Genomic DNA, 12894 nt, shown 5'->3' with positions numbered 1-12894 from the left:
CATTATGCTTCAAACCGCTATAAGAGTGAACGGGCAGTATGTGATTCATATCACTACTGAACAGAGAGACGGTGGACTATTAACTACACTGTAAAAAGTAAAAAGTTGGCTTAACTTAAAGATTTACTTCAACTAACATCTAAAAATGTTAAGTTTTTTCAAATTAAATTATTCACTTAAAATATTTTTCACTTAAAAATATAAGTTGAAAAATTTTTTTTAGGTGTTACCAATTGAAGTAATTTTTTTAAGTTATGCCAACTTTTTAATTTTATGTTTTAAAAAATACACGGTAAAAGTTCCTTGTTGCACTTAGTTTTTTAAGTCTAATCAATTTGACAATTAATTTCAACTTTTTTGACTAGTGAAAAGTTCCTATAAATTATAAAAATAAAGTTAAAACAGCCTAAGCTAATTTAACTTTAATATTTTAATTTATAGCAGCTCCTTTACTAATCAAGAAAGTTGAAATTAATTGTAAATTTAAGTTGATTATAGTTAAAAATTTAAAGTGCAACAAAGATTTTTTTTTTATAGTGTAGATCACCTAAAAATGTAAATTGTGGCATTTGTTTACAGCAACTTCAAACGTTATTAATATTAGAAAAAATATACTGTATGAGCTAAAAATAAGCAGATAAATATGGTGGTTAAATCTAGTTTTTTATCAGTTGAGGCTTTTAGCGAAAATTAAACCTGTTTTATCTTTTAAAACTTTTGAACAAGTGATTCATGCTTTTATTTCGACACGTTTGGACTACTGTAATGCACTTTACATTGGCGTGAATCAAACTTCTCTTTCACGCCTACAGTTAGTCCAAAATGCAGCTGCTCGTATGTTAACAGGATCCCACAAGAACATATTACTCCCATTTTGGCTTCACTGCACTGGCTTCCTGTGTATTTTAGAATACAATTTAAGATTTTAATGTTTGTTTTTAAGTCATTGAATGGATTGGCACCTCAGTATATTTCGGAACTCATTCATAGTTATACCCCGTCAAGGTCACTGAGGTCTGGGGATCAGCTTCGATTGATTGTGCCCAGGACCAGATTGAAGACCAGAGGTGATCGCTCTTTTACAGCAGTGGCTCCCAAATTATGTAATGAGCTACCACCGCACATTAAAGCTTCCCCTACTCTCCACACTTTTAAATCTCGTTTAAAAACGTATTTTTATTCTCTGGCATTCCCTGCACTATGAAAGCTATTGTGGTCTTTGTTGTCATTGTCCTTGTTGGTGTTATTTTATTATTTTAGTTGTATTTTTAATTGTAAAGCACTTTGGTACCCTTGTGGTTGTTTAAACTGTGCTCTATAAATAAAGTTGGATTGGATTGGAAAAATCTGATCTAAAACAATCTGATCTTTTCAGTGAACTGAATTATTCAGTCTGACTCCAGTCTCTGTGATACACTTAATAATCAGGTTGCTTTGGAAAATCGTACTATAAGTGAATGATGGTTTAAACGCTTGTCTGTTTTTTAAATAAAGCTATGCTCCAAACTTTTAGATATAGTGGATAAGTCATAAAGTCCAATTTTAAAGGGTTTTTGTTGGACAACGTGACAGACATGATCACTATGATCTATCATTATGTGAACCTTTAACTTTTCTTTAAAAATACCCTCTTTATTATTCCGATTTAAAATAACATGATGGTAAAAAATAATAATGTTTATTTTTTGGTAAATTTATTCTTTCAAACCTAGATCGACTTGATTGACTTGAAAAAGTTGTGTGCTCAGGGTTCCTGGCTGGAACAGAGAGACATTGTGAAAAGACAGACCACCGTCTGCATTTGTTATCAAAGCTGAGAAAGTTAGCCACCACAGAACCCCCCCCACCCGACTTTACTGCCGCTCCTGCTTTCGCATTCTGTATGTCCAGCTGGAAATTTGTGCTGCTTCCAAAGGTTTTCTCCGGAAATGACATTTCCTACGTATACTTTCACTGGCAGGGGGAGCGATTATGGGTTATGGGATAGAGAGAAAAGAAAGATTGAGAGAGAGAGAGAGAGAGAGAGAGAGAGAGACAGATAGAGAGAGAGAGATGGGGGTGTTTCTAACTGAGAACAGAGCATGCACTGTTTCATATTACACACATGCAGAAAGAGAGAGAAAATCCCAGGGACTCTTGCTTTTCTTGACGTTTAGTTGGGTTTATGGAGCCTCAGAGTCGACAGAATGAAACTCTCTACTGTTGCGATAGTTCTCCTGACTAGGGCTTTCATTGGAGGTAAGACTGTCTGTTTATGTCGGCCTTTTAATATGAAAGAAAAGAAAAACAACCTGTAAGGGGAGGGGGGGTTATGAGTGAGGTAGTGAGAAAAGTTAAAGTTTTCAGACATGGACTCTGACAAAGTTTTTGACATTCACTGTAAAAAATTGCTGTAATTTGGCAGCTGGTTGCCAGTAACTTACTGTAGAAGATAAGTCTGATTCATTTAACTTTAAACAAAATGTTGCCAGTAAATAACATAAATGTAAAATCTACAGTAAGTTACTGGCAGCTAGTTGCCAGTAATACCCATTAATACTGTAAATTCTAAAGAAATGTTTTACAGTGTGCAGATTAAACTTTATAAACTAATTTTGCATAAAATAAATAAAATAAAAATCTTCTTATATCCAGGTAAACTAGTTTATATATAGTTAAATATATTTATATACATATTTTATATGTTTTATTATTTTCAAAATATGTTTTTTGTAGTCAATCATAGTTTAACAGTTAACTAAAAACTTTAGCTTAGTTTTGGAGTGTCTGACTCCGGACATCAGATTTTATTCAGCATTATTATTGTGGGGCTACATGTTTATGTCCAAATCTTTGGTCTCTTGTGATGTGGTTCCTCTGCATTGAAAGCAGAGCCCTGGTTGACCCCCAGAGGGACTCATGTAATTGGGGCAAAACATAAACACGAAAAAGGCTTTCAACAGCTGGATACAATTTTCCTGTCGTGTTCCCTGTTCTCCGCTGTGGTTCGAGAAGGCAGACGAATGTTTTCCACCTGTATTTTTGTGTTTGTCAGGGCATATTGGGCCCAGATGCATCCAGAAATTTAACACCCTTTTGGGGTCACGATTTAGGCCAGAACAGAAGAAAATCTACAATGATACTCCCAAGAAAACTTTTTGCTTTTGGATAAGAAAAATAATACTGTACGTCATGTACCCCAGCTCATACTGTTGATAGAAAACCAAATGTTTAAGTTTAAATCTGTCCTTAATATTAGATTTTATTACTTAAAGTTACATTTACACACTTGGCATACACTTTTATCCAATGTGACTTAAAATCTATACATTTTCAATATATTTGTTCTGTGGGAATAAAGCCCACAACCTGAGCACTGTTAACACATTGAGCTACTGGGACTTTAATGTGACCCAGCTAAAGTCATTATTTGTGAGTAACTATCTTCTACATAAAATCATCTGACATAATGTAAAGAACAGTCTGTTAAAATATAACCTTGATATCTTTAATATTAACTAAGGATAAAGATTAATTTCAATGTGAAATCAAACTTTAATGCTTCTAATCTCACAATTACATTATGAGACTTTAGCCTGGATTTCACGTACATGGTCACATATGTTGCTTTTATAATATGAATTAACTTCATAGCAGGTTTTGAGTTTCTTTAACTGAATTTTAAATTTACATCTCAGGATCCTATACAGTATCATACAGTCCATCTCTATATATTTTTCTTCTTCAGACAGTACAGATAAATGCACTTAAGTTTATTTATTCTTTGAATCTATGTTTTTTCCAGAGCTAAGTGCTGCGTTAAATGTAACCGTTACCCCCGGGCCCATCAGCATGTGTATGGAAGGAGACAATATCACACTGTCCTGTTTGGTATCTCAGAGGAAGAGGAGCAACAGTCTGCTGGCCCTGCGCTGGCTTTACCTACCCAGCCCTGAAGACGAGCACTTGCTTGTCCGGATGAGCGTCAAGAAAACCAAGCATTATGGCAACTACAGCAAACACTTTCTCCATACCAAGTTTCTTCTGTGGGAGGAGAAGGATGGACAGATCTTCCGTCTAATGATCTTGAATGTATCGACGGAGGACAGGGGTAACTACACTTGCAAAGTGCAGGAAATACGACAGCACCGAAATAAATGGAGGATCTCTGGGAATGGGACGGGGAGCATGGAATTACGAGGTAACCATGGTGATTTTTTCCGCACACTCTTAAGAAAATGCTGGGTTATTTACAACCAAACATTGGGTCAAAAAGGGATGAGCGCAACCCGTTGGGTTGTAATTGAACCTATGCTGGGTTGTTTTAACCCATTGTTGGGTCAAATATAAAAAAAATTCTGGGCTTTTTAAACCAACGGGTTTGGTTCATCCCTTTTTGACCCAAGCTGGGTTAAAAAAACAGCATTTTTAGAGCGCACATATATGTTAATGCCAATTTGATCAAGAAACAAAGAATGATACGCAACACACAGATAAAAATGCTGGATTGTTTTCAAACCATGGTTATGTAAAATATGGACAAACCCAACCATTTTTTTTAATGACTTACTATATAAAATGTCTATATTTTACCCAACCATGTAAAACCTCTATATATTTGTCAACAAGGCAAATACGGGTTTAAAACATACTGTTCAATTCAAGGCCTCTTCGATAGCATCGGGGAACAGCGTGGTTGAGTTGGATGGGGTGAATGAATAATGTCTTGCTACGGTCAGGGCTAACCACACAACAGCTGTTTCCTCAAGCTCACTAATCCTTCAGTTCACCCAGTACAGGGTCAATTTCGACTCCACAATTACAGACGAGGTTCATTGTTAGATATTTCTAAACCTCTTTCACTCAGGGGATGGTCTGTCTTCAAAACATCACAAAAGAGTAACCATCCGACTAAGTTGTTAACTTCATGTCAACTGTTTAAAGCCCAAATCAAATGGTTTTCAATGGTCTATAAAATTGGAAGAAAATAAGAATGAAAATGAAGCGTAAACGCTTTTATTTCTTACATCTTTCCCGTCAGTGTGTCTCTGGGTCGCACCCTTCACATATATACATTATTTTTACTATAAATGTGCCAACACAAACAGACCGTGAGGTTGTTAACAACACCAACTGGACATACTGGGGGACGGAGCAGGCAACTTGGCAAGAATGAAATTAAAAACATTTACTCTGGCTGTGCTATGAATTTTCCTGGGGTGTTTGGACCGTGAGGGGTCCCACATGTCTAAGCATCCACTGGATTTATCATTATGCAAATAATGGCAATGAATGATGTTCTCAAGAATAAAGACAACAAATGCATATTTGTTAGCCTACGTTGGAAAGGTTTTTATTATGAATAATCATTGCCGTTTTTAGTAGTTTACGCTAACATTTTAGATTTATTTATATATTAAAAAGTAAACCACACAAAAATTCTGGGCTGTTTCAACCCATGTTTGGGTAAAATAAGGACAAGCAGAACAGGTTGGTTTAAATATGGACATAGGTTGCTTTAAACCAACAGTTGGGTTTGTCCACACTTAAAATAGAATTTTTGATGCTGTTCACTTTATTTGAACAATTCATTTTGATTTAACATGATTGATGCAGTTTGTATTTCACACTGTCAGAAAAAAAGTTTTAAAATTGTACCTTTTCTGTTGCTGGGGTGGTACCCTCAAAGGTTCAGTTTTGTACCTTTTATGGCTATTCAACACATTTAAATGTTGTACCTTTTGGGGTACAATAATATACCTTTAGGACCTATTTTGTACCTTAAAAGGTACAATTTAATGTTTTGTACCGCTAACATTTATTTGGTACAAAATTGGTCCTTAAAAGGTACACAATAGGTCCTTAAGGTATAATATTGTACCCCAAAAAGTACAACATTTCAATGTGTTGTATAGCCATAAAAGGTACAAAACTGAACCTTTGAGGGTACCACCCCAGCGACAGAAAAGGTACAATTTTTAAACCTTTTTTTCTGACAGTGCAAGCATCATTTTAAACTGAACTAAAATTTTAACTTTTTGGCATAACTTTTTTATTTTGAAAGAAGATGATTCAGTCAAGTATCAAAAAAAAGTTGATCATTGAGTTTACTTATTTTAAACATGCTAATTCAACATGTTTTTTTTTTCAAATTTAGGCAAGATATTTCCAGTTCCCAGCATAAGAGCAAATTATGATGTTGTGATGGTATTTAAAAGAGTCTGTGTTATGTTGGTGGTTTTTAGGAGGTTTTTTTATAGCATATTTTACCCAACCATGTGTTGAAACAAATCAGCATTTTTTGCTGGTTAAATTAATCAAGTACAAATATTTCTTTACATAGTTCATTGCAAAAAAAAGATTCATTGTATTTAATCAATGAATTGATTAAAATTGAAACATTTTTTAATGTAAGTGGTTGCAATCAATTTATTTAAGCTACATTTAAACAAAAAAGATTAGTAACGTAAAATAAAATATAAAACTTTTGTTTAAATGTAGCTTAAATAAATTGATTGCAACCACTTACTTTAAAAAAAACTGATTAAATTCAATGAATCATTTTTTTCAGTGTTGTGTATGCAAAAATTTATCTAAAGTTAATATAAATGCAGTGAAATATAAGGATAGGCTAATACAAAATGTGTCATCCAGAACCATTCTGTATAATGAAAATACAGCTGTTGATGAACAGAAAATATCTGGTTTCGATTGTTACTGTCAACAAAACATCCCTGTAGGGGTTAGACAACCACAGACACTCTAGTTTACCCAACTGTAAGACCCAAAGAACTCAAAAAACAAACCGAGTGAGAGTGGAAACCAACAAGAAGCAATAAGGAAGGAAATGGAGGTCGTAGGTCTACCCAGGCCGGGAAATTCGTCTTCCGAAAGATGCAACAAAACAATGTCAACAAGCTAAAATAACCTACAAAGACAAAGCAATCAAGACCACAAAGCAGGGTTAGCCACTTCAGCCATCCCTTTACAACCACAAGGTTAGCCAGCAAATGACTTCATGTTTTCCAAAACAAAAGCAGCACTAAAACATACTGTACACTAATCCGCTCTCAAACTCCACCCGCGCTAAGATTTATTGTGTACTTTGTTTTCGAACGTTATTGCACAACGTTTCTGCAGACCTACTGCAGATCTGAAAATGTGCTGAAGCTTTCAGTTTAGCAGGGCTTTTATAGGGCGCCTTTAACTTCAAACAGAAAATGCAGATCATATGTGTAACTCTATACCTAGTCACGGCTCATGGTCAACCTCCTGGTTGTTATTAAAAACATGTACACACTAATGAAGTACACATGTACGGTGCACCTACATTCAAAAAGACCCAGAGCAGAGAGAGATAAAAGGTAGATTTGTAACATTACAATGAAGTTAACTAATAACTAATGTTAACATAAACTAACAATGATCAACACTTCTACAGCATTTATTCATCTTTGTTCATGTTCATTTTTAGCATTTACTTTTAAATTTAGTCAGCGATTAGTTAATGCACAATGAACTAACATGCATTGGCATTAACTAAAATTAATAAAGATAAATAAATGCTGAAAATTAATATTGTTTATTGTTAGTTCACGTACATTATTTTTTCACATTACATTTACAAATGTAAATATACAAATATTTTTTCTTAAGCTTTAAAATATATACAGTAAGTGGGAACTCATTATGGCATTTCATTCAATTTGTTTGAAAACTATTTGGAATCTTTATTAAGTTTTACTCGTAACATCATCTACAGTAAATTTTTATGTTAAAAAATGCTAAAGTCTTGAAAGAATGACAATAAGAAAGAAAGAAAACAATAGCGATAATAAGACAATCATATTTTATTCTCAATAAAACTAAATTTAGTTCCCACACTGGTAAAAAAGATTTGTTGGTTCAACTTAAAAAAGTAAGTTACCTGGTTGCCTTTTTAAATTTAAATTTTGAGTTAATTTAATTAAAAAATATAGTACTGTCAAAGTAAAAAAAATGTCAAATTGTTGTATCAACTAATATTTTTAAGTTGAATTAACTCAAAATTTTAAGGCAACCACGGTCCTTGTTTATAAAATGCTGCTTAGAAACCATCCTAAATTTGATCTCACGATAATTTCTCAAAAATGCGTACGTGTGATTCATAAAATGAACGCACGTACAGAAACTGTGGATTTCTAAGATGTGAAATCTATAAATCACAAAGGATCTTGAACTTGTGCACAGCTGAGCAGTACCAGATCTCCGCCTTTAAACGATGCCTAATTAATGTCATTGACATATAAAAGAGCACCTGTCGATGTTCAAATCCTTTCAAACAGCAAGAATGTATTTCCAAAAACCTGCAGCATCGGACAAGCAAAAGTGCGTACGTCTGCTCAGACCCTAATGTGGGGCTAAGCACTTTTTCATATCAACGACAGTTTTTAAAAATATAGACTTTGTCATAGATTTTTGCGCACATGTAACGATCAAATCTGCGCGTACGCATGCTTTATAAATGAGGCCTTTGGTAACTTACTTTTTAAAATTGAACCAACTTATTTTTTACACTGTCTGCAGGTAATACAACACTAAGATGTAAATGCAGATCTGTCCTTTGCTTTTCAAAGCTCTTAGAATGCATTAATAGCTGTTTATGAGCCTTTCTGTGATGTAGATTTATTAAAGCGCCATTTGTCCAGGGTAAAGGTTAAGTATTTTCAGAGGCCTCTGACATAACTTACTGTTTCACTAAATGTCCTTGCCTGTTCTTATTGAAGCCTCATCAAGCACAAACCTCCACAGATCTGCACAGAATACAAGATAGAGGAGGGAAATCAGTAGCTTGAGCCAAATTTATGCAGCATGTTTTCTGAACATTGACTGAACATATTTCTGAACAGTCCTATAAAGATTTGTGTAAATTTGGAACTGTTTATATAAATGCATTTATACAAATGTTTATGTTTTCAGTACATCATCTACCCACCACAGGAAAAACTGATGTCATATGGCGCATGTTTGAAGGTATGCACCTCTTTTAGATTTCAATAAATGTCAGCATGTGATTCATTGCAGTCTGGAGTTTAATCTCTGCCACTGATAAAGACACATGTTTGTGTGCTGGACTGAATCAAAGATTAGAGTGTTTTAAGACAGCTTTTGGCTCATGTGTTATTGTAGATCCTCCTCCATATGATCAAACCACATGCAGACATTAGTATAAACCAGCAGTGTAAAACAAAGTCAGCTCAGCTAAAGTTTTTATTATTGGAATAGAAAGTCTTTATTAGCTTTTTTATGCGCAGAACCTTCAGCCCTTACTTTACCATATCCTGTTGTGAAATGACATGTAAATAATGTATTTTTTACATGGCCAGTGCTTCATTATGATCTGTTGTGATTTTCCTTAGATTTATACATGTGTGCTGTGCTCATCTGCTCTCTTGGGCTCATCTGTATGTTTATTTTTGCCATGACTATCACATGTCAACACCTTCAGCATAAGCGAAGACTACAAGGTGATAAAGCCAAATCGATTTGCGATTTAACATTTAAATACTTCAATAATACAGTGAAATTTTTGGATTATGATCCTGTCTTGTTTGTTGCACTCACACTAAATGTTTGTTTGTTTGCTTGTTCGTTTGTTTCGGATGCCTATTCAATTCTACCTCCATCTAGCCAGTTATTACCTGGTAAAGTGTCCAGAAAATAGGTAAACTTCTGTATATAATGTTTTACCATTGCTTACTTTATATGTGACCCGACCACAAACCATAAGGGGCAATTTTTTGAAATTGAGATACAACTATTTTAAAATCTGGAATTTGAGGGTGCAAAAAAAATCTAAATAATGAGAAAATCACCTTTAAAGTTTTCCAAATGAAGTCCTTTCAACACATATTACTTATGATTAATACATTTTTGATAAGTATGTATGGTAGGAAATTTACAAAAAATCTTAATGAAACATTATCTTTACTTAAAGGGATAGTTCACCAAAAAAAGGAAAGTAATGTCATTAATAAATCCCCCTCATGTCGTTCCAAACTCGTAAAACCTCCGTTCATCTTCGGAACACAGTTTAAGATGTTTTATATTTAGTCCGAGATTGGGATGCACCGATATGAAAATTTTGGCCGATACCGATAACTCTTTATATTTGGGGGCCGATAACCGATATATATATATATAGGCCGATAAATATTCATATTAATTTCACAATGAAAAACTCCCAGACCACGGACATCTTGTCTTTGCGCTAGACTAGCATACTCTTCTTAAGCCCGCAACACGTGTCATCTTCGTGCTATGTCACAGAAAGCACCATTCACTACATCCCCCCTTGGCCAGCAATAAGCAAGTGAAGTGGTTCAACAAACAGAAATAATCCATCATTTATCGGCTTTCATTTATCCGCCTAATTTTGCTATCAGACCGATAACCGATATTATTAAAAATAAGCAGTTATCAGCCGATAACGATATGTCGGCCGATATATCGTGCATCCCTAGTCCGAGAGCTTGTTGACTCTTCATTGATAATCTATGTACGGTATACTGTCCATGTCCAGAAAGGTAATAAAAACATCATCAAAGTAGTCCATTGAAGCATCGAAAATACAATTTGGTCCAAAAATAACAAAAATTACGACTTTATTCAGCATTGTCTTCTCTTCGTGTGACGTGATGACATGTTATCTTCAGATATGTTTGCAAACTCTAACTGTAAACGAAGCCCGGGCGCACAAAAAAAAGAAAAACCAGCTGGGACGCACCAGATAACACGTCAGCCACGTTGCACTGCAGTCAAGTGACTTTAGCATGCGCTTCACAACAGAACAATTTTCATTTTTGGGTTCTATATCCCTTTAATAATCCCTCCTAATACATTTTTGACATAAAAAATCTATAATTTTGACCGATACAATATATTTTTGGCTATTGTTACAAATATACCTGTGCTACTTATGGCTGGTTTTGTGGGCCAGGGTCACATATATGATTGCATGTAATGGCAAGACTAATATTAATGTTTTAATATATCCAGCTCTGGAGAAACAGTAACCAGTGTGGCCAGCTCTTCTCCTGCAATGCACAGAAAAGAAAAAAGGCATAAACCTCAGATCAGAGACATCACTATTCCACTATCTGCACCCCAGATACCAGCTAAAGGTAACAGAGTCCCTCCTCAATCTACATTTTGATTTGAACTTTGAAATCGTACATGTTTTATTATAAATACTTTATTTTCATAATAATGTATCTTTGGTTTATTGTACTGTATAGCACCTGCACCAAGGAAACCACGCAGAACAAAACTTTTAAAGGCACAACCTAAGTCTCACATGGTATGAACACACTTATATTAGACTTGTTGCATAAAAACAGTATTTAGTTATCTTAATCACTTTATTTCCACGTTTATAATATTTGCACCTTACAATGCACTTTCTTTACCTCAATTGAATTATCGCAGGCTAGAAAAACGCAAGAGGGAAATAATGTGGCTTTCTCACAGAGCTTTATGTTTGCCAAAGTTATTGCTATACCTTCCTCCATTTATGGGTCTTATAATTTTATTTACTATTATTGCTTTCTAAAGCATGATTATTTATTTAGTGCGCTTGATTCTTATTAGATTAGTTTCAAGGGAAATCATCGCAGAAATGCAGAAAGAGGTTAAAAAAAGAAAACATTTTATGATCCAGCCTTGTGTTGTGAAATCCGGTTGTAATCGGGTCGATCAAACCACACATCGGCTTTGATGTAAAGAATTACCATACTGTAGCGCCAAACAAATCTGTGTTTATGTTTAATGAAGTCTGGTAAAGATCTTAAGACATTAAAGGGAAGGTGCACACATGAAACAACTTATGCAATTAATAAATACTCACATGTTTATTGCTTCAGTAGTAGTATGCTCATATCATGCTTTTCTGTACAATTAAAGTGAATGGTGACCTATTCAAACTCTTCTGAGGCCATATGATTGCTTTCTGTGAGGAACAGACAGAAATTTGAGTCAACCAGAGACGTGCTTAAGACATCACAGTCTAAGAACAATCCTAAAATTACACCTATAATTTTATGTTGTTAGGATACCAAACTTCTTTTTCAGACATCTGACCACATTCAGTATAGTGAAATGTTTGAAACGCCCTCTTTTTGTTCTTAAGCCAAGGGTGGTAGACGACCTGACCTATGCAGAACTGGAGCTGGTTAAACCAAAGCCGGAGCTGAAAACAGATTTGACCAGATGCGCACAGCTTGAGTCCAACACAAACTGCACAGGAACAGTATATGCCCAAATACTCTTTGTAGAGAAGCAAGTGTAAATATGTATTATAAGAGTTTCGTACCAAAATTATTTATTTTTAAAATATTTTGTACCTACAGTACGTACTGGTGTTGTTGTTTTTTACGTGTACTAGTATTACAAGTATAAGATCTGTGTAAAGAGCACCACGTCATATTTTTGGACACTGACATATATTTGGACCCATTTATGTATGAATTTCAGGTTTTTATATTGTACAAGAACGCTTAGGGGATGGCATTACGGATGGATTTAACCAAACATTCATCAATTCATTATGCAATATGATGTAAGAACTGTATTTTGCTATTTTGAAATAAAAATATGAATAGAGTACACTCATTTATTCCAATAACAACAAGATTTATTTTTTTAATAAAATGTATCTATAAAATGCTGGGTTGAAAATAACCGGATGAACATGACCCATTGCGTTTTAACCTGTGCTTTTTGTTTTAACCCATTGTTGGGTCAAATATAAAAATTTTCTGATCCACACTGTAAAATAAGATTTGTTGGCTCAACTTAAAAAAGTAAGTTACCTGGTTGCCTTAAAATTTCAGCCCAGTCTCATGAAATTTCTTTTTAAATTAAATAAATTTTTTATTC

General features: G+C 34.4%; 1 protein-coding gene across 1 annotated transcript; it reads left to right on the top strand.

Moving 5' to 3' along the window:
- Positions 1-2076: 2076 nt before the first annotated feature.
- Positions 2077-12618, top strand: vstm4a (V-set and transmembrane domain containing 4a). The gene is made up of 8 exons (XM_065296547.2): positions 2077-2238; positions 3785-4180; positions 8938-8991; positions 9378-9485; positions 9649-9682; positions 11017-11141; positions 11256-11317; positions 12146-12618. Exons 1-8 carry the CDS (start codon positions 2187-2189, stop codon positions 12302-12304), a joined length of 990 nt encoding a protein of 329 aa, XP_065152619.1. The 5' UTR covers positions 2077-2186; the 3' UTR covers positions 12305-12618.
- The last annotated feature ends 276 nt before the right edge of the window (positions 12619-12894 follow it).

This window comes from Paramisgurnus dabryanus, chromosome 20 (genome assembly GCF_030506205.2).
Source record: "Paramisgurnus dabryanus chromosome 20, PD_genome_1.1, whole genome shotgun sequence".
NCBI lineage: Eukaryota > Metazoa > Chordata > Actinopteri > Cypriniformes > Cobitidae > Paramisgurnus > Paramisgurnus dabryanus.
Note: the sequence above shows the minus strand (reverse complement) of the source record. Positions and strands in the feature narration are given on the sequence as shown.

Bases quoted from the DNA above. Each gene is read 5' to 3' on its own strand.
- vstm4a (XM_065296547.2), top strand. From the start codon at position 2,187: ATGAAACTCTCTACTGTTGCGATAGTTCTCCTGACTAGGGCTTTCATT. The intron at 9,683-11,016 runs GTAAACTTCTGT...TAATATATCCAG, and splicing joins GTAAAGTGTCCAGAAAATAG to CTCTGGAGAAACAGTAACCA. The intron at 11,142-11,255 runs GTAACAGAGTCC...TGTACTGTATAG, and splicing joins ACCCCAGATACCAGCTAAAG to CACCTGCACCAAGGAAACCA.